This window comes from Ammospiza caudacuta, chromosome 10, assembly GCF_027887145.1.
Source record: "Ammospiza caudacuta isolate bAmmCau1 chromosome 10, bAmmCau1.pri, whole genome shotgun sequence".
NCBI classification, from domain to species: domain Eukaryota; kingdom Metazoa; phylum Chordata; class Aves; order Passeriformes; family Passerellidae; genus Ammospiza; species Ammospiza caudacuta.
In genome coordinates this window covers 18,206,808-18,230,012 of record NC_080602.1, presented here as the reverse complement: position 1 = coordinate 18,230,012, position 23,205 = coordinate 18,206,808, and the positions used below count along the sequence as shown (strand labels likewise).

Sequence of the window (23,205 nt, the reverse complement as noted above, 5' to 3'; positions counted from 1 at the left end):
GCGGCGGAGCGCGAAGGCATGGCGCGCGCGCGCGGGCACCGCCCCCCTTTGCGGAGCGCGCGGCGCGGCGCGGACCGGCCCTGCTGCTGCTCTGAGCGACCATGGCGCTGCCCAGCAGTTGACGTTTGGCTTCTCCCCTCTCCACCTTCTCCTCTTTCTCCGGCCCCTTCCTTCCCTCTGCCCGGGTCCCGGCTCAGGCACCTAGACGGCCGGTACCGGAGACACCGGGTCCCCCCCCCGCCCCTCAGAAACAGGCAGTAGGAGTCGGGCCGGGCGGCCGCCGGACGCGCCATGAACATCATCATCGGCATCGGCGGGTGAGAGCCGGGACCGGGCGGGGACGGCGGCTCGGGCCGCGGGACGGGCGCGGGTCTCTCGTCCCGGCCCCTCCCGGTGCCGCAGTGGGGGTGGGGGGTGGACCGGCCGCACGTGGCGCTTCCCGACGGCCGCGCTCTCGCCGCAGGGTCACCAACGGCGGCAAGACCACGCTGACCCGCCGGCTGATGCGGGCCCTGCCCAACTGCAGCGTGGTGCACCAGGATGACTTCTTCAAGGTGAGCGGGGCCGCCGGCCCCTGCAGGCCGCGGCAGGGCGCGGGGTGACCCCCTGCGCTTCCGCCCGCGCTGCTGGCGCGCTGCCCGCCCTGCGCCGCCCTGCCCGCGGCTCTGCGCTCCCGGCGGGGCCGGATAAGGCTGCGCCGAGCGGGACCCCACGGCTTCCGCGCTCGTGTCCGTGGGAAGATAGAGCAGCACGCGGCTTTATCGTACCGCTCCTTTTATCTGCATGCAAAGGAACCTGGTGGAGGGTTAAGATTCCCCTTGAAAGCTTCAGGGTTTGGATCTTGAATTTTGCTTTGAAACGGGTATTGAACTTCTCAGTAGCTGTCCTGACCATGCAGGTTTGTTTTTTTTTTTCTTGTTACTGTTTCAGCCCCAAGATGAGATCGAAGTTGAAGATGGGTTTAAACAGTATGATGGTAAGCCTTTGTTAGTGTTTGCAAAGCATAACTCAAAATCTTAGAGTATATTGATTCTTTATGTGCACTGCTTTGTACTGATTCTATCACTAGATGATATTGAATTGCTGCTTAATGAGAGTTGTCTCTTTTGTCTTAGTGATTAGTGCATTAGATATGGAAGCTATGATGAGTACCATAAATGCTTGGATTAAAAACCCAGTCAAATTTGAACGTTCTCATGGGATCAATAACACACTGGATGCCCAGATCTTGGAAGATAAGGAGGGAGGAGATGAAACAGTCCACATTCTTATTGTTGAAGGCTTCCTACTTTACACCTACAGGTAATCAATTGTGCCGTCATACATTTTGATTTTTACATTATTTTATGTAATGGGCAAACCTCCAAGGGAATGAAAAGACATTTCTAAACCCAGAGTTAGTAGCTGGCATTGACTACTGCCAAGTTTAGGAGTCACAAGTCTAAAGGTGGCTCTAAGTACAGGAAATAGATAAAGTTTTACTTTTCTGGGTCTTGCTACTAATTAGTTGAGGTGTAATCAAGTAGGTGTCTCTTTCAGGCCACTGATTGATGTGTTCCACCATCGGTACTTTCTTTCCATTCCATATGAAGAGTGTAAAAGGAGAAGAAGGTAAGTTTGCCTGATTTCTAGCCCAATACCATCTAACTCATTCAAGTAATTTTTTCAAAGAGTTTAAAATTTAGACTTTTGTATTAGCCATTCAAGACTTTGTTTTTCTGAAGCTTTTAGATGAGATGGGATAGAGGCAAATATAGCTGCTGAGTTAGAATACTGTAGCTTCCTTCACCAAACTGACCTCTGACTTCCCACCAAGCTGTTGTGTCATGCATGTAACACTCAGTTTCTGCACACACCTTCCACTAAGCTTTCTCTCATGCTGGTTTTCCAGTTACACAGTTCCCAGGTCTCAAACTATCTGAGGTTTTACATTTGGCTGTGTTGTTGCACACACACACTGTTCTTACTGCAAATGAAAACTTGAATTATATTTCAAGAGGAATAAGACAGCTAATTTACCCAAAGCTCTGCTAAAGCTTTTAAGAGTTTATGGATCAATATTTAGATCAGTCTGTCTTGGGAACTCTTTTTGCATTTTAATCACTTTGGCCCTGCACATCAAATTTCAGTTTAGTTGCGTAAGTTGATGCTTGCAGCTCTTGCTAACTACGAACTTCTGATAAGCTCAGAAACCAAACTGGAGTCAATGGGCTCAGGCAAATGTTTAGAGATGCCCAATGAAGGATCTGTCATTTCCCTGAATTGTTATTGGAGTACTTGTGAGTAACAATGCCTTAATTGTTACAATTCCTTACAGTTCAAGGAATTACACTGTACCGGATCCACCTGGATTGTTTGATGGCCACGTTTGGCCTATGTACATCAAGCACAGGAAGATAATGGAAGAACTTGGAGTTGATGTGGGTAAGTCTAATGACAAAAGCACTTTATGAGATTGCTTTTCAAACCTGTGCATTACATCCTGGTTAAATGCATGAGAGGAGGTGAGGCAGGTGGAGGGAGTATATTTCTCTGATACCAGCTAGGTGCATGCTTTTTAAGTGAGGATCTGGCAAGCTTACAGAGACATTATTATAGTTCTCTTATTTTACTTCCTTTAAGTGCATTTGAATGGGACAAAATCCAAGGAGGAGCTGTTTAATGATGTGTATGGACAGATCCAGAATAAGATTGAGGAACTGCTTAACACCCAGGTATATGTCCAGGTTATGTTGCAAATCAAAGGCAAACTTTTTAAAACCTGTTTTGGAAAGTATGAAGCTGCAACTCAAAATATGTTCACATCTATTTTTCTGTTTAGAAATAAGCTGCTGCTGATTCTTGGTGAGTGAAGATAATTCCTGTTTGCTCCACGCTGTCTACCTGACTGCCTCTAAAGTTCCAGCTTCTGTGAAGACTCAACTCCCAAATTCAACTTTGTTCAACCTTTCCCTTGAAAACTGAGTTCTGTATGGCCACAATTAAAAAGCACTTCCCCCTTGTCTGTGATCCTAAATTGTGCTTCAGTCTAGTAGGCATTCTCAGGTGACTCTTCATGATGTTCTTAGTGTCACAGGTTAAAACATTATAGTGGAACTGATGTGAAGTGGTTCAGCTATCCTAGGAGAGTGTGTGTATCTATATACACACACTGCTTTGACTATTTTGCTTTCAAAACTCAGCATGCATTCCTCTAAGAATTACGTAGCAGGTACGCTTAGAGATTAGGATTTATGTTCTTCAAAAATAAGAGAACTGGAGGCTTTCAGGCCATTTTACTAGCACTGAATAACTGTTAAATCCAGTGCATGCATTGATTTTGGATGCAGACAAATCAGTTTTAGGTTCAGGAAGAAAATTTTGCATGCAGAATAGCTTTGAAAGTATTTATTGTTGTAGCAATTCCTGTAGTAATCTGTAAGGTAAGGCAAGGTCAGATTCCTGTGCAAATACAGAAGTAGTTTAAGGCCTCAGTTGACATAAAAGAGCATGAAAAGAGCACTAAAGAGGCTTTCATCTATAGTAGGAGGAAAAGTAAATTATTGACCTAAGCTTGATATAAAAAAAATGTCTGCCAGGTATTCCAAGAGGGAAGATATGTACTGATCCCATGTGAAACCAGTCCACTTCTTTGGAAGGTTTTGACCAATGCTGAGAAGCAGCAGTTACTTCAAGCTCAGATGCATCATCTTCCTGACAGGAGCTGGTCCTCCCCAGTATCCCCTGGAAACAGAAAGTTCTTTCACATACTATCAAAGTAGGGCCTGGGGAAAGGGTTTTTTCTTATAAGATACTGTACTGTGAAGAGATGAGCATTAGAGTGTTGCTCTGATCACAGCTGAGGATGTACTTTGCTTGTATTTCAGCAAGGAACTAAACCAGGACAGGTGTCTATACCTGATTGGGTTTTTTTCAATACTTACTTAAGTAGTGCATTCCAATAGAGCAGAGGCATCATATCAGCTTTCATGTGGTACATGGTTCTTCTCTCCTTACTCTGATCAATGGGAAAGGTCTCCAAAGGCTGACCATTGTAATCAAACTCTGCCAGAATCACCTTGTTGTAGGCTGTCACTAGTGGGCAGGATGTGTATCCATCATACTGCAATGAAATAAACCCACTGCTCATTCTGACCAAAGCCTAAAGGCCATGGCTAACATTCACATTTCAAAATAACTTTCTAGGAGGTTTCAGCATTTCCAGTGTAAATATCAGCAAAACTGGAAAGCTGCTAAGCCAGTTCTGGTTTATTACCTGTAATATTAAGCCACTCTTTCAAATTTACTTTTTAATTTGCTTAACATTGCTTAAATTAGACCTAACCTAGAACAAAACAGGGCATAATGTCATTAATGGCTGGTCAGTGTAACCAGTGGAACTGGTGACCAGCAGATCTGGGTGAGAGCTGGTGTTTGCTTCAACAAGGCAACGGGAACTGCAGTGAGAACTTCCGGAGAATTGCAGGATATTCAGGTTAGTGCCCCCAAGGAAGCCATGTGTAAAATAAAAGTAAAGGTTCAAGGACAAATTTGAACATAATTTAGGTTTAACAGCTGTCGTACAGAAGCTTCAGTTTACCTCCTTAGAAGATCATATCCTATGCAGGAGAAACAAGTTTGCAAGAGTTTTTCTGGAGCAGGTATTACCTCAACAGTGTAAGTAAATCACTGGCACTGATGAAAACGCTGACTAATCAGCCTCTAACCTTCTCTCAAGTCAGAAGTCAGGGCTTCAAGGAGGTAATACTTTCAATGGCAGTATGTACTGTGCAATTCCATTACTACTCTGACATGCAGCAAGTAACCATTTAGCACAACTGCAGAGGCAAAGCCTTTCCTGCCTTCTGGTTCACACACTCAGCTGCGTGCAAGACTTCCTGCATAAGGGAGAAAACATTCAAGAGAATTTCTCCCTAAGACAAGAACTGTAAGTACCTTTTTAACTGGCAACTTGTTCTTCATTACCAGAGAAATGGTTTTATCAAGGACTCCAGACTGTGCAGCTAAATAAGAAAGAAATAGAAATGTACTAAGACTATTTCAGCCAACAATTGTCATTACTAAAGCAAGCAGTATTAGCCAGGCATTTTGTTGGACAATTCAGTTGCAATTGAAATTAAATGTAAATTTACTGTCCCAGATAAAAAAAAAAAAGGACTAATGCTTTGGCCTCACTGTTTCGAACATGTTAAAGCTTAATGAAACTTGAGCTGATATTTTTAGCCTATGCCCATTCTGCTATGATAAATTATACTTGCTCAGTCTTATCAAATACTGACATTCTGGCACACTGAAGTTGTGTTTCGTTTTGAGTGCTGTAACTGTAGACCCATTTACTGGAGTTAAGTACCCTACCCTTTCATTACATCAATAACAGACTGTATAGCCTGGGGTTTTTTCTGCTCTTATTTGCATTTTATCAGTTGTGAGACCATACACTTAAAGTGTTTTAATTGTGGAACCTGTGGCTACAAGGCCAGAACATGTGACTTTTTGATAGTGACTTATCAGTTAGGTGGCACATGCATGAGGAGCTAAGATAAAGCAGAATGGTTCATTACTGAATGATGATGTAATACAAGAACATGTCATTCATTATGTGACATTCTATGAACACAAAAAGTAGAATTAGCTAATCTGTGAGGCATCTGGAACAACAGAATTGTTGGGTTAGTGGCATCAACATGGTCTGTAGGTAGCTAGTTGGCCCAGGAGCCTCTGGTCTTTTGGAAAGCTCAAAATTGAAGTCATGACCTCAGGAACAGCAAACTAAACAAAAAGCTTACTGACTCCACTCTGGTCACCTACACACACAAACATACACATGCCACTTTACCTACAGCTGCAGCAGTTTTTGATGTTGGAAGGTTGGTGCAGTCTCCAATACCAAAGACATTAGGATATTTTTTATGTTGTAGAGTCTCCTTATCCACATCCACCCAGCCACTTGCATCAGAGACAGGACTGTCAATGAGTACAGCAGGTGGCCCCATTGGGGGTGTGACATGAAGCATTTCATACTGAACAGAAAGAAAAGACAATGGTTAGTTCATCAGAACAAACTACCTATTGGTATAAGGCGATAGAGTGTGGAGAGAGGGTTTCTTGGGTTTGTGTTTGTTTTGGATTTTTAAACACAAGTATATAGAATGAAAATCTGCCCTCAAATTTCAAGTGCATCCTTTAATGAACATGAACCTTATCAAGCAACTCCATTTGGAAGCAATTTGCCTTCCTCCATACACACCTGATACATTCCCATGGCATACAGGACTCCAGGCATTATTTATGAGACATTTTTTCTTCTCTCCACCTTGGTTTCAAAATTTTTAATATTCTGCTAAAGTTATAGATAGTACTCTCAGGGGGAAGAGCAATGCACAATAAGGCAGACTGTATTCTAACAATGTAAAAGTTACTTTGCAGTACACAAGGAAAAGAAACAGAACCAAATGAAGGGTCTGAAAGCTCCTGACCTGAAAAATTTCAGTCTCTCCAGGTATGTCCAACTTTTCAAACACAGCTTCTTGCTTGTCTGCTCGAACTTCGATGAGGTTGCGCTTGTAGTTAACAACAATGTTCTTGTCCTTTATTATTTCAAGCAATGCATCAGCATATTTCTTAACACCAAAAATCACACCAAGTGAGGTGTTGAATATGATGTTTGCTTTGGAACGTTTTCCTGTCTGCAGGAGGAGATCCAATTAGCCTTTTCTATTAAGAAACTGTGACAAGAACAGACAAAAGAACTGTGCTGCACTACTAAAGAGCTGATAGAACTATTCATGCAGTTCAATTATTAATGAATGTTTAATTAATATTTCACAGCATGTTGGAAGGTAGACTCTTTCAGCATGAGGTACTGAAGATACCTCACACAAACAACTCGTGAGAAGAGGTGGCTGCAAAGCACTGAGGAACTGCTGTATGCAGGTTAAATTCTTGAAGCAGTTTAGTGTTAAAAAGCTTTCAAAAATCTTCACTTCTGTGCATAATTCAGGTACTCACCCAGCCAGGTAGCTCATGAAACTTAAACACATATGAAGCTGAAGTTGTCTTTTGCTTCCACTAAGCTTGCTTTAACAGCCTGGCTAAGACTCCTCCTGATGCTGAGACAATGCACCCCAAGGAGCAAGCATAACCATTTTTCAGACTAGTAGACAAATGGCAACAGGTATGAAGTACTTAAAGTAACAAGAGTGATGTAATACTAGCCAGCATTCTTTTGGTGCAACATTTATAGTAATAAATTAGGCTGAGAACAGTTGTATCTGCTGCTCACCAGATGCAGGGCAAGCCATTTTTTCAGTATGAAATTCTGAACTGAATTTCTGAATTCTACAAGTTTCTCTGGTATTAAATATTTGCTAAATATTTATGTACAATCCATTTACCTGCATTCCTTACATATTAAAAATGAAAAACCAACTCAGTCACTTCAATAATCCTGAGTCACAGCACCCTCATGTCTTTTATATTTGTTTTAAAGATAATATGAAACCCTTAGAACAAGCCTTCCTTCCAACTGTGAGGAAAAGCACTGGCAGAGAGGGTAAAAGACTTACTTTTCTCAAGTATGCATCTGCTAAATACATAATCTTCTGAGGAGCCCCTGCACACTTCACTGGAGTATTTGGAAAAGTGAAGATAGCATTTCCTTCTTTAAAATCTTGTAAAGCTCTCCATGTTTTCTCTACTGTCTGGACTGAATAATTGGAACCTATTTTAGGGTGTTTAAAACCTTCAGGCAAGCCTTTGATCTAGGAAAAGAGAAATCAAGGTTTCAAGTACAGATGGCAAAAGTTTTGTCATCATTGACAAGTATTAAATACAGACTGAGAAATAACTACATAAGAAGTTTCTATCAATAGGAAAGTCCATACTTACTTGCTACTTGGTATTTTTAAAAATAGGCCTAGCAATAAAACAGTTATTTCCTTTAGAATTTAGTATATGATTTTGTAGATGTACATTTAGTGAAATTGGTCTGCAACATCTGAGCCTAAGTCTTCAGTGCAGACCCAGTCCCAAGTTTTTGTTGACTGAAATTCAGAGTAAGAATATATAAAGTCACTGCCCCATCATCACAAGTAAAAATAATGTTAAAAAAAAGCCTTATGAAAATGTATAAGGTGAATAAAACTTTTCTGTAGTCAGTTGCAGATACCGGTATTTGCCTAGGATTTTGTTTTAACCAATCTCCATCCAGTAATTATTTCCCTAATACTCCTACCGTGACCTGAGCATGTGATTGTGAGAAAGGAAGTGGTATCCATTTCAACATAATGGATTGCAGAAATTCGGTGAGAATATGAAGTCATGTTACATGCACTGCCATGTGTTTGGGATGTTCCAGTCTGCACCAGAATACACTGCTGATGAAGAGAAACCATCTCCCTTTTTCAAGTGTCCACTTTTGTTTTAAAGTTACTATGAGTTTGCATTACAGAGTGTGATTAACTGTGTTAATGGCTTCTACTAGCGAACACTGAATTTATTTTTATCAGCTTGTACTGAAGCAATGGATATAAAGACTGAGAGGAGGGTCACTGAACATGCTGCAACTCCTCATTCCACTGACCTAATCACCAGAGCTTATTTGTGACTGTAGCTAACTGACACCAGCTCTTGCTTGACATATATCTTGAAAGCTTTTCAAACAGATACTTAAATATATTGTCAGGTACTACATCATATTCAGGTCAGGGTAAAACCACAAGAGTCAAATTGCTCAGACATCTTGCCTTTGTGTTTTCCTCCTCCTACATATCACTGTGGTCATTCTTGCACCAACATTTTTCTCAGAGTGTCACTGTGTGCAGTGTACAGGAAACATTTCAAAGGGAAGGGCCCCAGGGCCTATTTAAACACAAGCCTGTTAGCTGGCTCCTTCTGAAGTGCATCCTTTAAGAAAGGTGAGGGTAGCTCAAATTAATTTTGCAGGTCAGATTGTACTGACTGCTCTGTTTTCCTCATTCTGTGTACATCAGAGATGCCTCAGATTCCAGTCAGTACACCTTATTATCTCATTATTACAGCTGCCTTAAAGCTCTGGATTTAGCTTACTGCCCCATCTGCTGATATTGCTACAGAGATGCAACAAAGTTATCATGAAAGGCTTTCCCAAGAGTAATTTGGATTATTACACAGGGATCTGTGGAAGGAGTAAAGACATTAGTCTGCCTTCTAGCTCTAACTCATAGCATTCAATACCTTGCAGTATAAACAGTTCTGAAAAGCCATTTACTTTTATGAATGTACATGATGCTATTAAAATTAGTAAATATATGATTCTGTAAAACAAATACCTTTTCATAATGCAGACTAATTCCAAGAGCAATTATCAGATACTTGTAAGATACCTGTTGTGTAAGGAATAAAAAGAATTTTAGACAAAGAAAGCAAAGCATTACATCAAAGTAAATTTCAGTTACCTGACAGCAACAGAGTCACAAGGAAAGAGGTACAGGGAGCATCAGTAGCATAAATTAGGCTCTAAAAATTCTAGTTAAAATGCTAACTGCATTATGAGTTACCCACACAGCCTCTGTTATACACAGACCCAGGTATCTGGAGCAAAAATATTCTCTCTCTTCAATTCACCATAAACAGGGCAAAGGCTTATGATAATAGTATTTTAAGTTGATGTTATTCTAACCTAGTTATCTACCACAGTTTTTATTAGAAAAAGATATTAGGATCAAGTATATAAGACTAATTGGAATTTCCCAGCCTCCTAGATGCTGGAGGCCTTGCTCAATAGGCAGTTCTAAGGGAATCTGCAGGGAAGGGACAGAACTCATGACATAAAATAAAAAACTTTTTTTTTTTTCATTATTACCTTGATGTCATTCTCCAGGCAGACATAGTTCTTATCTGGATTCAATGCTGTAACTTGAGATTTGATCCACTCAACACCTGAAGGAATCAGACTTTCTGTGGGACGTGCAGAAGCTGCCAGCTGCTTTGCACCACCACCAACCAGGGTCCACAGGGGCTGATAGTAATGAGTCTGAAACAAAAGTTCAAACGGACATTTCAAAACTGTTTAAAGGGACTTAAAGGCACATCACTCCAAATGGGAGCAATGTGCTCTGAGCATTGTACTATTCTTAACAAAAGAAGCTGTATAAACAACCAAGATTTTTCCATTCCAAAGCTGCAGGGATGCACCAATCTCACAAAAAAGAAAGTGTAATATGTAATCTTTTGAAAGATGGTTAGTTGGCTTACTTTCCAGAGTTAAAAACTTGTAGGGCTGGAGAGGGATGAGAATCAGACCCATCTGGTCACATGTAAAATGCTTATTCTTTACAGTGCTTCAGAGCAGAGGGACACTCACCTTACTTGGCTCAACAACAGCCACATTTTCTGCCCCCACTCTCCTCTTCATGCGAGCACTCATGGAGATGCCACCAGCGCCTCCGCCCAACACAAGAACTTCATAATAATCCCTGACAGCACACCTGGCTGCTGTGTGTAAGGAGCTCATCTGCTGCATTCCTGGTTTCAGCAGCCACAAACCAGAACGGAGACAGGAGCAGGAAAACACTGCTCCAACTGCTGACATCTTTCATTAAGTGAGAAGCTAGGAGATAAGGAAAGGCACCAGTAACAATTACAGGAGACAGAATTTGTATCTATTTAAATGCCTGGGTTAGTTTTCAAGGCAAAAATTATAATAATAAATTCTTCAAGTCATCAGGCAAGAATTACAGCTTTTTCATTTATTTACTCATTTATGTTACTTACAGACTGGAATTTCAAAATTACACCTGAAACCTAAAATATTTTCAAGAAAATCTGCCAATGTCAGCTTCAAAAATTCTCCACTACACTAGATGTAGTTCAGCAACTCATTCTGCACCTTCATGTGCTATCTTGACATCCCTCATGTCTGTGTATCATGAATTCTTTATAATATATGCCCCGTTATTAAATCCTTATAGTTACAATTTAGGACACAGAGGGAAAAAATCTCAGAGACATCCACTGTAAAACAAATTTTACTAATTTTGTTTTGCAGATGCAAAACATGATGCAAATATTTTCTTCTCATCCCCTCCCCATTCAGAACAAAACACCCAAATCCACGGGAAGTTAGTTTAATTTAAGAAGGCTGTTTATCATCTGCGCAGGCAGCTATTTAAAATGTGCACGTTTATAGATCTCTTTTCCCTTTCACTCTAAGGCTATTTGCATGTTTTTAGAATAAGCCTGTTTAATAATGAAGAAAAGGCACTTTAAAGAAATCATAGTTAAGGCTGAGCAGGAGAGCTCAGTACCTCAGTATCTCAACTAGAGCCTAAACAAACACGTCACCCAAGCACGGCAGTTCCTGCAGAGTTCTTGCTCAGTACAACTGCAATTTCTTCCTCTCCAGGGCACCTACCGTATGCTAAGCTTCTCAAGACTGCCCACTTTATCGGACCAGTTTATTGAAGGAAGTTGGAACAAATAAAGTTAGACAAGTCCTACTGACAAGAAGTACAGATCATTGCAACTATTCTTTAGCAGATAGCCCAGATCAGCAGTGGAAGCCCTCCACCCATGCACGTGTGCGAGCTCGGGGGCAGCTCCCGGCCGGCTCCAGACCTGCGAGCCCTCAGCCGCGGTCACAGCGGCCGCTGCTGCTCCGCGGCCCCGAGGCGGGGGCACCCGGCCCGGCGGGGGAGCAGGGCGCTGACCCTGGGGCCGGGGCACGACCCGCTCCGCGCTAGGCGAGGCCGCTGCGGCCCGCAGGCTCCCCGCAGGCTGCCCACCGGCACGGCCCCCGCAGGCTGCCCACCGGCACGGCCCCCGCCGCCTCCCGGCTCGGCCCAAGCCGCCACCCGCGGTCCGTCACGGCAGCCCGGACGCCCCGGGCCCGCTCCCCGCTCCGCACTCACCGCTCCTTGCGCCGAGCGCGCTCCTTGTGTGCGATCGGCGCCGGTGCCGGGAGCGGCGGGGCGGAGCTCGGGGCTCCGGGTGCTGCCCAGCCGCGGGCAAAGGCCGCCGTCCGGCCGGGAAGGGCAGGGCCGGGCCGGGCCGGGTGGCGCAGCCGGTGGTGGTCGCGGAACCCCCGCGAGCGGCTGAGCCGGGCGTTCCGCTCGGGCCAGGTACCGGTGGCACCCGCAGCTCCAAACCCGTGCTTCCCAAAGTTTGAAACTCCAGTCCTTACCTGGCCCCCTGCCAATCCCCGGTAACCCAGCCGTGCATTCGGCATTGGCCTCCGTCCCAGGCAGCAGCGCAGTCCCACCCGGACACACACGGCACGGCACGGGACGGGTCACTCACATCGCCGTTACCGACAGCAGAATCACCGCTAATACAGTACCGGCCATGGGGGGAGCACGGATACTGCAATAGCTGAACTTTCATGGAGGGAGCAACGATACTTCAATATCTCTTTCTCTTACCTGAGAGCGCCAGCCCTAAACTATAATCTAGGAGCCCTTTTCCATAGACATAGAGAACCAGCAAAATTATTAAGCTTAGTAAAATAACACCAAAACACTAGATCAGATCAAGAATTAATAATAAATGAGCTCTGATGGAGTGCATCCCCCAGTGATAGGCTCTCTTTTCAAAGCTGCTAACACCCAGAGTTCCTGGGTTTCACTGGACAGAAAATGTACTGAAAGAAGACACAAATCAGTACTTTTTAAAGGGTGTCATAAAGATCAGACCTTTTGTTAATACAGAGACTTCTCTAAAGAGAAAAAAGCCCCAGGGTTTATAGTTCTATCCTTTAAAACATCCAAACTGCCCATTTTATAATTTTTATGAGTTTCTCAGCTTCCTGTTTCCAGCTGCCTTTGTATAATCACAGTGCAGCCTTTTTTCCACATTTTTTGTTCTAAGAGGTTCATCCTCATCTCTGTTCATGAGAAAATTGTTGGCCTGTTTTTTTAAACATGTATTTTTAAGACTGCCTTTAAACATTGCAGTATTTTCTTTAAGCTCCCATGCATATTTCCCCACAGACTGCAGTTTTAATTAAAAAAATTACTCAGATGAATTCCATAATTCAGAAACTCACAAAGCAAACACGATGAAACTCCTCACCTGCAGCACAGAGGCCTCCAGCAGCCGTAGGGAACAAGCACTGCCTCAACCTTTCCAAAGTCCAGGCTGGATGAGAGGGTGGGAGCTGCTGTGAGGGATGGGCACACACTGCCTAACCCTAACCCTAGACTACCACATTTATCTACTCCATAAGGAACTTTTTATAAAATCAAGCATGACTAAGTGTACACAGCAACAGAACTGCTCACTCAGGCTGTGCATGATGATGCAAGCACATATTTTTATACGTCAGTATTGTTAATTTCATCCAATGCAGCATTTACTTTTATGCATTAAGACTTACAAGAGTATTTGGTAGAACATCCTATAGATGTAGAACAAACTATAGAACAAACTATAATGAATTATAGTTTTCACTGAAGTAATTTAAGAACACATTAATAGAAGTTATGTAAATGGAACAAACTTCATCCTATACATTTTTACTAATTTCCCCCTTTACTACAGAAATGTCATTTAATAAAATTAGGTCCTTATTCACAGAAAACCCAGATCTTACCATGCTTTTATGGGAAAATTAATCAATCTCATTTTTATGTACATGCATGTGATTCCTCAAGTAAGCACCACTGTCAGCTTTTACTCCTTTGACTGGAAATTATCCCAAATGCTGAAATGTACCAAATTTCAAAAGTATAAATTTCTATGAATTTCTTAGAATTCTCTAGTTTTAATTAATGATTTTTTTTGAAACAAAAGAAAACAAAATCCCACAAAAACCACAGTTCTTTGGAAAAAACCACACAGTTCTTGACAGAGAGAGAGAATATGACTTGATATAGTAAACTGGATTCTATGAGGGCACACAAATCAAGAAATATCAAAGGAATTCAATCCTGATTTGGATACTGAGGCATCCAGTTTCATGTTATAGTTTAATGAGAACGATTTTAATTCCCAGAATTTGATTGTGAAATTACATTACAAAATAAAATACTTAGACAACATTTAGTTATGTACATTCTGCTCCAAAAAATGGACTGTGGAAATTCTTTACATTTCTCTTAGAAATACATACAAACCACAGCAGAGGCCAACAATCCACTGGCAATTAACAGCCATGAGTCAACTTCAGGGAAAAATACCTGGGGAAAGTTTTAATCTAATACTGCTTCACTAAAAGCATTTCAGTTTGTTCTCCTTGTCCCAAAACATTAACCCAGTTTACCTTGCATGATGCCTGGGTACTTAGAGTATGTCTTTCACAGAAGAAGATAACAGATATTAAGAACAGGAAATTAGGAGTTCAGAAAATGATAGTACAGAAAGTCCAGGCAGGTGCACACTGTGTGAGTCACCTAAAACAGAAGGAAAACAAAATGGACTGTGCCCCTGTAAGACATTCCTATACATATTTTAAGGAAAACTTTACATAGCTTACCTTTTATCTCACTTCAAAACACATCATTTACATTATTACTTAAGAAGAAACACAGATATACTGGAAAAGAGACACAGTTATAAAATAACTAGTTTGTTAGCCTGTAGGAACAAATAATTTAAAGCTCTTTCACTAGTCTAGACAATTTGTACATTCATTTGAATGGCAGTCCACACCAAGTGCTGCAATTACATTCAGAGAAATGGGTATCAACCTCCATTCCAAATTTCTCATCAATAGACACTAATATAATCATCATTCTGGGTGAGGACTCTTAAAAAAATCTCTTGGATAGCCCTGAAGTGCAAATGATTCATTTGTTAAGAAAAAAACACTAAATGCAGTAGTTTTCCCACAAGTGGCTGAATTTCACATGAAGTGGAAAAGTTTAGTTTTGTTTATGTTTTATTTTGTCACACAAGATAAAGAAATTACAACTTCTAATCCCACAAAAATATGCTTAGACCACAAAAGTCTTCCTAATAAACCATTAGAGAAGCAAAAGTTTCCTGGTTTGACTTAAATGTTTGTGAAAGCACAAATTCATAAATCTTTGCATAGTGCACACATCAATTATGACAATCTTTAGTGTTCTGCTTCTCCCCTGCCAATCATTTCAGCTGGGAACTTAGGAACTTATTCAGAAGTTACCTTAAAGCTGTTCTTAAGTTACTTGATGACAAAAAAAAAAGAAAAAAAAAAGATTTCTGCAATGAAGTGAACTTTTAAGAAAATACACTGCTATTTTCTTCAGTTCTTTAGAGATGAATCAAACTGAGGCTGCACAAGAAATCAGTATTTATGATCAAAGACAGATCCCAACTGCATGAAACAAAGCAGTTTCAGTGAAAATGCAGCTGCTAAAGTCTGGTGTGACAACTGAACTTTAAAAAGTTCTCTGCATTTTGTCTGAAAAACATGTGCCAGCCATCAAATCTCTCAGAATTCTGAACACCAAAAGAACAGACGACAACTAAAATGGATAAATACTTAAAACTGTGATGCCTAGTTCTCCTATATACATATATATAAAAATTAACTTACATTGTAATATCAAACTGCATAGCATTACAAAAGAAGGCAACTTGAATGGCTGAAATTAAAAAATGTGAATGTTACCGACTCTATTATTACCATTCTGGAATTTATAATACCAGAGAGTAGACTGTTGCTAGCAACAGCTGTAGCCCAATTTAAGCAAACTCTGCCTTAATTCCAGTGAATGTAGAAATCATTAATTCAGACAAGTCAAGTTGTTGCATGCTCTGTTTTCAGGTCCTCTTTGCAGGTTTTGCTGTTAACTGTTTCTCTCTTTCAAGTTCCTTTTCACGTTGCTGCTCCCGTTCCAACTCTTCCTTCTGCCTCTTTTGTTGCAGCTTAAGGGCCCTTTTCTAAACAGAAAAGACAAGAAAATAACTGTAAGTTTTACAGATATATTTAATTTGAAGCAACAAACAAAATCCCTCCCATTGTGCCTCTCTCCAACACACCCTCCTTATGACTGAATGTAGCATAAACTGTTCCTTTTTGCTTCATCCCTCCCACTTTCAGCTTACTGTTCAGAAATGGGAAGTTTGTGATCCACACTGGGAAAACACAAACTGGAGCCCCTTCAGTCTCACTAAAAGTCACCCTTTGGGTATACCTGACAAGGTTCTTACCATGCAATTTACTGCCTCCAAGAAAAAATTCTCTTGTTGAACACACTGACTAATCTTGCCAGAATGTAACCAGGCTGTCTACACAGCATGAAACCAGTGAACTTATGCCACTGTTCATGGTACATTAAACAAAAGGAGAAATTCTTACATTGGTGACAATCTAGTTTTCATTGAAATGAAACTGAAACACCAAAGAGAACTGCTTGGAATGGAGTGGACTAAAGCAACAAAACAAGGCATGATTCTTACACCACCTAAACATGAAGATTACACTGAAAGAGTAGTTCAGATGTGTAAGATGCTTGAGCACCATTAGGAGCAAGTGAAAGGTTAAAAACATACATGGCTTGGAGCTACTGAAAACATAATTTTAAGATAAAATTATATTTTAATCAGAATTTTCGGCATGCATCCAAAATAAAAGTTAGAAGTCAATAATACATAAGTATCTGTATTGGAAAGTGAAAATATTTATCCCACTTACTTTTAACTTTGATGTCTTCTCATGCAGCATCATCATTTCATTTCTAATATTCACTAACTTGTTGTGATAGTGTTTAGCTTCTGAAAACTTAAAAACCATAACTGTTAAAGCATTGACTGTCAAGTTAGAACAGCTGTTTTCTAAAGCTACACAGTAAAATAGCAATCAAAAACAGTGATTACCAGAACAGTTTGATAATGGAACAAACATGTTCAAGTTTATATATAAAATTTACATATCACATATATTAATAGAGAAAACTACTACATCTCAACACTTGCACATAGTAATCTACTGAGTTAAGATTCATGAAAAAGAACAAAAATATTACAATTTTATGCACCATACAGGAGTGTTTCATGCACCATTCCTGCTAGTCTGGAGAGGTGCACAGAGCCCATGGTGGAATCTCAATCCTACTGAAAAAATGTGTACATTTGCTTTGGCTGCTGGCTATGAACAGCCAGTGCCACCAATGCTGCCTGCCTGAGCCTGCACTCTTCCCACTGCCCTTCCTATTTAAGGGAAACATGCTGCTTCCCACCCTCTCCAGCAGTTTGTCCCTAATATCTGAGCTGGTTTTCCTTCTGTAGGTCATTAAGAAAAAGGAAAAGACACAAGTTGCTAGGAATGCTTCAGCAAGAAGATCTATGCTAATCTAGAATTTAAAGGGCATTAGTGATACTTACCAAAGCATTGATATCAACGATGGAGTTACACTCTTTGAATTTTGAAATTTCTTGTTCTAATGTTTCTAGCAGTACCACTTGGTTCTGTCTAAAACAAAAAACAGATGCATAAACCCAAAGTACAGCACCACATCTGCTTTTCAACCAGCCCTTTAAACAGACTTTTAACCAAAACAGTATCAATACACACTTCCCAACAGCACATCAGTGTACAAAGAACTCTTATCTGTTTAGCTCCCTACTTGTATTTTTCCAGTGTTTTGCAATATGGTTTAGAGACTGAACAATAAATAATATATCTCACTACAAGCTTCCCTGAATACAAACTGCATGTCTCCTACCAAAATCAATCCAGCTTTTAGCACACTTTTCCACTACAGAAGTGAATAATCATTTAAGAAATCTAGGTCTTCTGTTCTGCCTGGCTTAGGGGATTTTACTCTTCTAGTGTTACACATTCTTCAGCCATAGTGCTCACAGGCTGCACTGCAGCTTACACACCCCCTGCTACTCCCACAGATCTGCATTATTCAGACTGCTCGAGTCAGGATACAGAAATGCAGATAAACTAACCTCCAGTTAAAGGGAGCTGGCACATTATATTGAAAAGAGCAGCAAACCAAGTATGAAGCTGGTTCCAAAAATCTGCTTACGTAAGTTCCTGCAGTGCTGATTTTGATCGCTGAAGATCAGGCAGATAGTGGGAAATCAATCCTTGAGTCAGCTGCTCCACAGCCTTCTCATCTATTAAAGGCAGATCTTCTACAACTCCTTCATCTGGAGACGCATCACCGGGACCTACACCAAAGAACAGCAAGGCTGAGTGTAGTGTGACAGGTCAGCACACACTTCAAGCTTCACCTAGAGCAACTATATTTTACTTTTCAAAAAATGAAATGCATTAAATCACATTAAAGTTCTCCGCACTTTTTCAACTAAACTTGACTTTCGTCTTCCTCCTCTTCTTTATTCCTTCCTTGTTCTTAGTCCTGTATCACAGGCTTCCTGGTAAACCCTTTTATGTGCACAGCAGCAGAATAGAAAGAGGGAAATATAACTGTTACATATATATCTTTAAAAAAAAATTGAGTATTCCAGTCTACTGAAGAAAAAAATGGGTAACATCAGTGTTCTAACTATGTATCAAGAGTACCTAAACATTAACAGCCCCCAACCTTTGCTTTCAAAATCTGAAAGCCAGGCTATGAAAGGTCTTCGCCTGTCACTCCAAACACGAAGAGTCCACGCTGAACTCCAAGAACTGAACTTCACATCCTGGAAGTTTTGTAGGGGCACGCTACAATTATTTTTTGTCCTCTGGTGGAAGATAAAACCCTTCACAGGTCCCGGACGGGGGAGATCGCTGCGGGAGGCAGCCCCTGCCCTGGGAGCGAGCCCGCCCGTAACCTCGGCTGTGGGGGAGCCTCCCGGCGGGCGCTCCGCTCTGACCGGGCCCGGCGGCGGCTCCCGCCTCTCCCCGGCTCTCCCCGCGTCCCGCCCGGCCCGGGCTCCCCTCACGTACCCAGCGAGCGCCCGGGGTCACCCGCGGCCGCCGCCTCCTTCCCCTCCGCCACGCTCATCGCTGCCGCTCCCGGCGCCCTCAGGCAGGGCAGAGCAGGGCACGGCCGGGCAGGGCCGCCCGAGCCCGCGGCAGGCGGGTCCGGCTGCCCTCACCGAGCGGGCCGGCCCGGCGCCCCCCGGCCCGCGCTCCGCCGCCGCCGCACCATAGAGCCGCCGCCGCCGCCGCGCTCCGGGCCTGGGCCGCGCCGGGCACGGAAGTGACGCGGAGTGACGATGGCGCCGGGCAGCGGGGCCGCGCCGGGCAGCGGGGCCGCGCCGGGCAGCGGGGCCGCGCCGGGCAGCGGGGCCGCGCCGGGCAGCGGGGCCGCGCCCGCCCGCTCGCGCGGTGTCAGTGGCGGTGCCGGGCGCTCCTTGACGCCGCTCCCCGGGGTGCCTGACTCGCCCGGAGCGGTCGGGAGCCGCCTGGCCCCGGGAGCAGCCGCTGGGGCCGGGGCCGGGGCCGAGCCTCGCCGTGCGCGGGTTCCGGCCCCGCGGAGACCCCGCCGTGGTGCCGGGCCGTGAGCGAGCGGGGTGCGATGGCCCCGGCCCGGCCTGCCCGGGACAGCGGCTGCCCGGCGGGAGCAGCACAGCGCGGCCCAGGGAGCTGCTGCCGCATAGGAAACACCTACTGTCACCGCCGGTGCCCTTCCCTAGGGACATCCTTGCTCTTGTATTTTATAGATTTGCATTCGCCAGAAACCGTGAAAAGACTTTATAGTACTTGTAGCTTTTGTGTATGTGTCTGTCTCTGCATCCCCCCAACAGTGTGCAAGAGCAGAATCACTTCATGCAGAATCTTAGGATGTTCTGAGTTGGAAGGGGCCCAGAGGGATCATTAGGCTTGGCTCTTAAGTGAGTGGCCCATACGGGGATCAAACTGCCACCTTGGTGTTATCAGCACCCTGCCCTGACCAGCTTGCAAGTATATATATATATTCTTTAATGAAAATCAGTTTTGTATGGTAGGATTTAAGGGTTTTTTCCTCTTTTACCTATAAAGGTCTTTTCAGGAAATGCAGGTGCAACTATAGAAAAACTGAAGGACCACTCAGAAAAAAAATTTTAATGCTGTATTTTAATATATACCCAAACCTTAAAGATTAAATTCAATTCAGGCAGTCCCCCTAATGATTTTCAGAAACAGATTGAGGCAAAAAAGGGGCTTTTGAGGTGATCTGTCAACCTTAAAACTAACGTTTCTAACAGCAAGATTGTTGCAAATTAATTTGCATTTTTCTTCTTATGCATATTCTAATTAACTTTTGCTCACAATTATGTCACTATTCCATCATCAGATTAAAGACCCATTTTTCTGATTTTTTAAAGGAGCAACAAGAGGAAGTTGTTAACTAACTCAAAGAGACTCAAATTTTTAATTCCAACTGGTTAGCCATTTTACTTAAAGTTTCTTTTGGTAAGGGGGAAAACCCACAACTTTTGTTAAAAGTTTCACTGGGAAAGACTTTGCAGTTTCCAGATGGAATTTCTAGTAAGAACAAGTGAGATAATGACTCTGAAATAGTCTCACTTGAGATGTGGGAGTTTCAGATTTGTGCTCCTGCTTTGCCTGTTCCAGGCCTTCCCACGTCTTGCAGAAATAGACTAAGGATTGGAATAGAAAACTGCTATCTGGTTTTCTAGACAAATTAAAATTTAACTGTTTGTTAACCCAAATGTTCCAAAAAAGAGAACGATAGAAAACTTTTCTTGTTCCTTTTCTTCTGCAAAATGTCCTCTGTTTCACAGTAACTATTTCCCAAGTGCCTATGTTTGTAATACTGTTAGCACCACATAACTGTGTTTCATTTTATGCTGTAGCAACTGTGTTCAGAAACCATTTATGAACACTGTCACATAGGCATTTTGGATTTTATTGCTTGCAACTGATTTAAGCAGTTATATCTATTGTAACCGTACCCCAGCCTAGAAGTGTGAGTGAAAATGGAGTTAAGTTTGCTTGAACTGTATAGCAAATGGGATGTTTTAAACCATCAGCATTGGAGGTGCCACGGGACTTCAGGGATGACAACATGAAAAGGAAATACTTCACATTAATAGATAACCTCTCAGAGACTCTCTGTCCTCATTAAGTAAATGCGACTATAGAAAGAGTGGAGCCTTGGCTGTTACAATGAAGAAATTGAGTGTAGCTGGTACAAACAGTTCTGTTCAGAGAACAGAGGCTCATCTTTCCAATGCATGAGCTGGTTCTTGACTTGATAACACATCTGGTCTTAGTTATTCAGTAAAAGGTGAGCTGGCAAACCTTGGTGCCCTGGTTTACTGTGTCAGCCCCCCAGCTAAATATCCTTCCTCAGTGCTGGAACTTTCTGTTCCTGTAGGTGTGGCAAAGCTCCAGTGTAAAGCCCAACATTTTAAGACAGTTTTAAATGCAGTTCTTTCGGTGCCTCCTGGCTGCTCATGCCTGTGTGTCCTTCACTCACTTTGTGCTGGTACAAGTGGTGAAACTCTTGAAACACAGAGTGAGTTAAATCACGCAGAGAGAACAGAAACATCCAAAATGGGTGAACTGGAACACAGCTGGGAGCACTTTCCTGGGCAGCAAGGCTGGCTTAACTGGTTCCCATCCTTGGCTGCTTGTTCTGACTCCCACACTGTTCGCTGTCCCCTCCTTGTCATATGGATGTCTGTGCAAGCTGAGATCATGTAAGCAGTCTCAGTTACACATACAAATATATCCAAAACCCTCCCAATATGCACTGTTTAATTCTGACCCATTTCAGGGACTCAGTGTGTTGTCTGGCCCCTGAACAACTGTGCTGGTGACAATGCTGGGGAATCATGAGGTGGGTTAAAGGGCGGGAGATGGCACTTTAGCCACTTGAAAAATAACCTGAGATTCATGCTCAGGAAAACAGCCACGTTGTAAAGTGCCAAGGGAGCTCAGATAAAGCGTCATACTTGTCTATTTTTGGACATCATTAAGAGAACAACAATAAGCAACCTCCACCCAAGGCCAGTTTACCACACAGGACTCCCTTCCCACAGGGCCAGTTCCAAGAAGGGGCTCACTCCCTGTCCTGCAGCACTACCCTGATGCCTACCAGAATCTGCTATCAGCCTTTAGCCAGGAAAGGAGTGCCCTTCTCCAAAATCCTGCACTTCTGTACAGCCCTAAAGTCTTCCCTTGGTAACTTCCTACAACCCAGTAACAAAGCAAGATATGTACTTTCTCTCTGACAGGCATGATTTCCCAGAAACGTTTATGGCTTAGCAAACTGACTGAAGACAGTAATGGAATTTGGCTATAGGTATAAACTGATGCAGAACACGTGTAGGCTGAAACTCAGAAGAAAATTTTAAATACTCAGACTATGAGGAGCAGGAAAAACCTCTCAGAAAAATTAATAAAGGCAAGAAGCTAATTGCTATTGTGTTAGAGCACAGCTATGAAAGGAATTATACATCAGCAGGGTCTCTGAGGTTTGTTTCTCCTTACATCCTTTAAGGAATGTGCAGAAAGGCATCTGAAACTTCCTACAACTGTACCTTAACAGAGTTACTAAAACAATGTAAAGAGCTGTGCCGTGACAGAAGAGAAAGACAAAAGCAATACAATGCAAACTTCTGCCGTTCAAAATCTGAAGCCAGAGCACGGAACTATGCAGTTCAGGCTTCCAGCGTACTGAACACAGCTTCCTGCCTATCAGGGACCACCATACCTGCATTGTATGGCTTTGGCAGTTCTGAGCCTCTACGTCGCATGGCATTTACCCGCTGAACACAAAGGCACAGAGGGACGGGAACAGCCCCTCAGGCCACCCCGAGGGACGCGCGGGTGCCGCCGCCGCTCCGGGCGGGCCCCTGCGCCCCCCGAGCCCCGCAGCGCCGTCCCCCCGCTCCGCGGGCAGCGCGGGCGCGGCGGGGCGGCGGCGGCGGGACTCGAACCCGCGGCCGTCCCGCGCGGGCGGCGCAGGCGCGGTGCCGGCGGGGTCCGCGGGCGCGCAGGGGACGCGACTCCCACCAACTGCGGCCGCCGCCGCACGCGGGGCGGCCCCGGGAGCGCGCAGGGATTGCGAGGGCGGCGCGCTGCCCGGCCGCGGCGGAGCGCGGAGCGGAGGGATGTGACGCGCATGGCGGCGGCGGCGCTCCCCCTGCGCCGGCAGGGAGGCGGCCCCGCGCCGGGCGCCGCCTGCCCGGCCGCGGCGTGACCGGGGCCGCGCCGGCTGAGCGCTGCGCGGGGTGACCGGGGCTCGGGCGGTGACAGCGCCTCGCGGCGCGGTGCCCGGCGCGGAGGCGGCGCTGCGGGCCGGCGGTGCCGGGGCGCTCCGCGGCGGAGCCCCGCGCCCCTTTCCGTCCGACCTGCGCGGGGCCCGGCGGGGCGATGTAGGGGACATGCCC

The 23,205-nt window shown here is 43.8% G+C and overlaps 3 protein-coding genes across 7 annotated transcripts; 1 reads left to right on the top strand and 2 right to left on the bottom strand.

Annotated features, from left to right (window-relative positions):
- Positions 1-60: 60 nt before the first annotated feature.
- On the top strand, positions 61-3,002 carry LOC131561831 (nicotinamide riboside kinase 2-like). The gene is made up of 8 exons (XM_058811282.1): positions 61-317; positions 464-554; positions 931-976; positions 1,116-1,302; positions 1,540-1,611; positions 2,318-2,424; positions 2,623-2,714; positions 2,822-3,002. Exons 1-8 carry the CDS (start codon positions 292-294, stop codon positions 2,825-2,827), a joined length of 627 nt encoding a protein of 208 aa, XP_058667265.1. The 5' UTR covers positions 61-291; the 3' UTR covers positions 2,828-3,002.
- SQOR (sulfide quinone oxidoreductase) lies at positions 2,746-12,211 on the bottom strand. 4 transcript variants are annotated; one of them, XM_058811279.1, is made up of 10 exons: positions 12,161-12,211; positions 10,343-10,588; positions 9,842-10,012; positions 9,309-9,362; positions 7,566-7,760; positions 6,477-6,686; positions 5,837-6,020; positions 4,936-5,003; positions 3,924-4,102; positions 2,755-3,723 (listed from the first exon to the last, which is right to left on the bottom strand). In XM_058811279.1, exons 2-10 carry the CDS (start codon positions 10,568-10,570, stop codon positions 3,666-3,668), a joined length of 1,347 nt encoding a protein of 448 aa, XP_058667262.1. In that variant the 5' UTR covers positions 10,571-10,588; positions 12,161-12,211; the 3' UTR covers positions 2,755-3,665. The 4 variants fall into 4 exon arrangements, with proteins under 4 accessions (XP_058667264.1, XP_058667262.1, XP_058667263.1 ...); XM_058811280.1 differs by lacking the exon at positions 12,161-12,211 and adding an exon at positions 11,393-11,413; XM_058811278.1 differs by lacking the exon at positions 12,161-12,211 and adding an exon at positions 11,889-11,941 and having other exon boundaries at positions 2,756-3,723.
- A 347-nt stretch (positions 12,212-12,558) lies between these two features.
- BLOC1S6 (biogenesis of lysosomal organelles complex 1 subunit 6) lies at positions 12,559-19,018 on the bottom strand. 2 transcript variants are annotated; one of them, XR_009275122.1, is made up of 6 exons: positions 18,806-19,018; positions 17,937-18,081; positions 17,284-17,371; positions 16,595-16,681; positions 13,568-15,840; positions 12,559-13,113 (listed from the first exon to the last, which is right to left on the bottom strand). XR_009275122.1 is itself a non-coding variant. In XM_058811559.1 (5 exons), the coding sequence occupies exons 1-5, from the start codon at positions 18,861-18,863 to the stop codon at positions 15,721-15,723; spliced, it is 498 nt and encodes a 165-aa protein (XP_058667542.1). In that variant the 5' UTR covers positions 18,864-19,018; the 3' UTR covers positions 13,377-15,720. The 2 variants fall into 2 exon arrangements, 1 of the variants encoding a protein (XP_058667542.1); XM_058811559.1 differs by lacking the exon at positions 12,559-13,113 and having other exon boundaries at positions 13,377-15,840.
- Between the last annotated feature and the right edge of the window lie 4,187 nt (positions 19,019-23,205).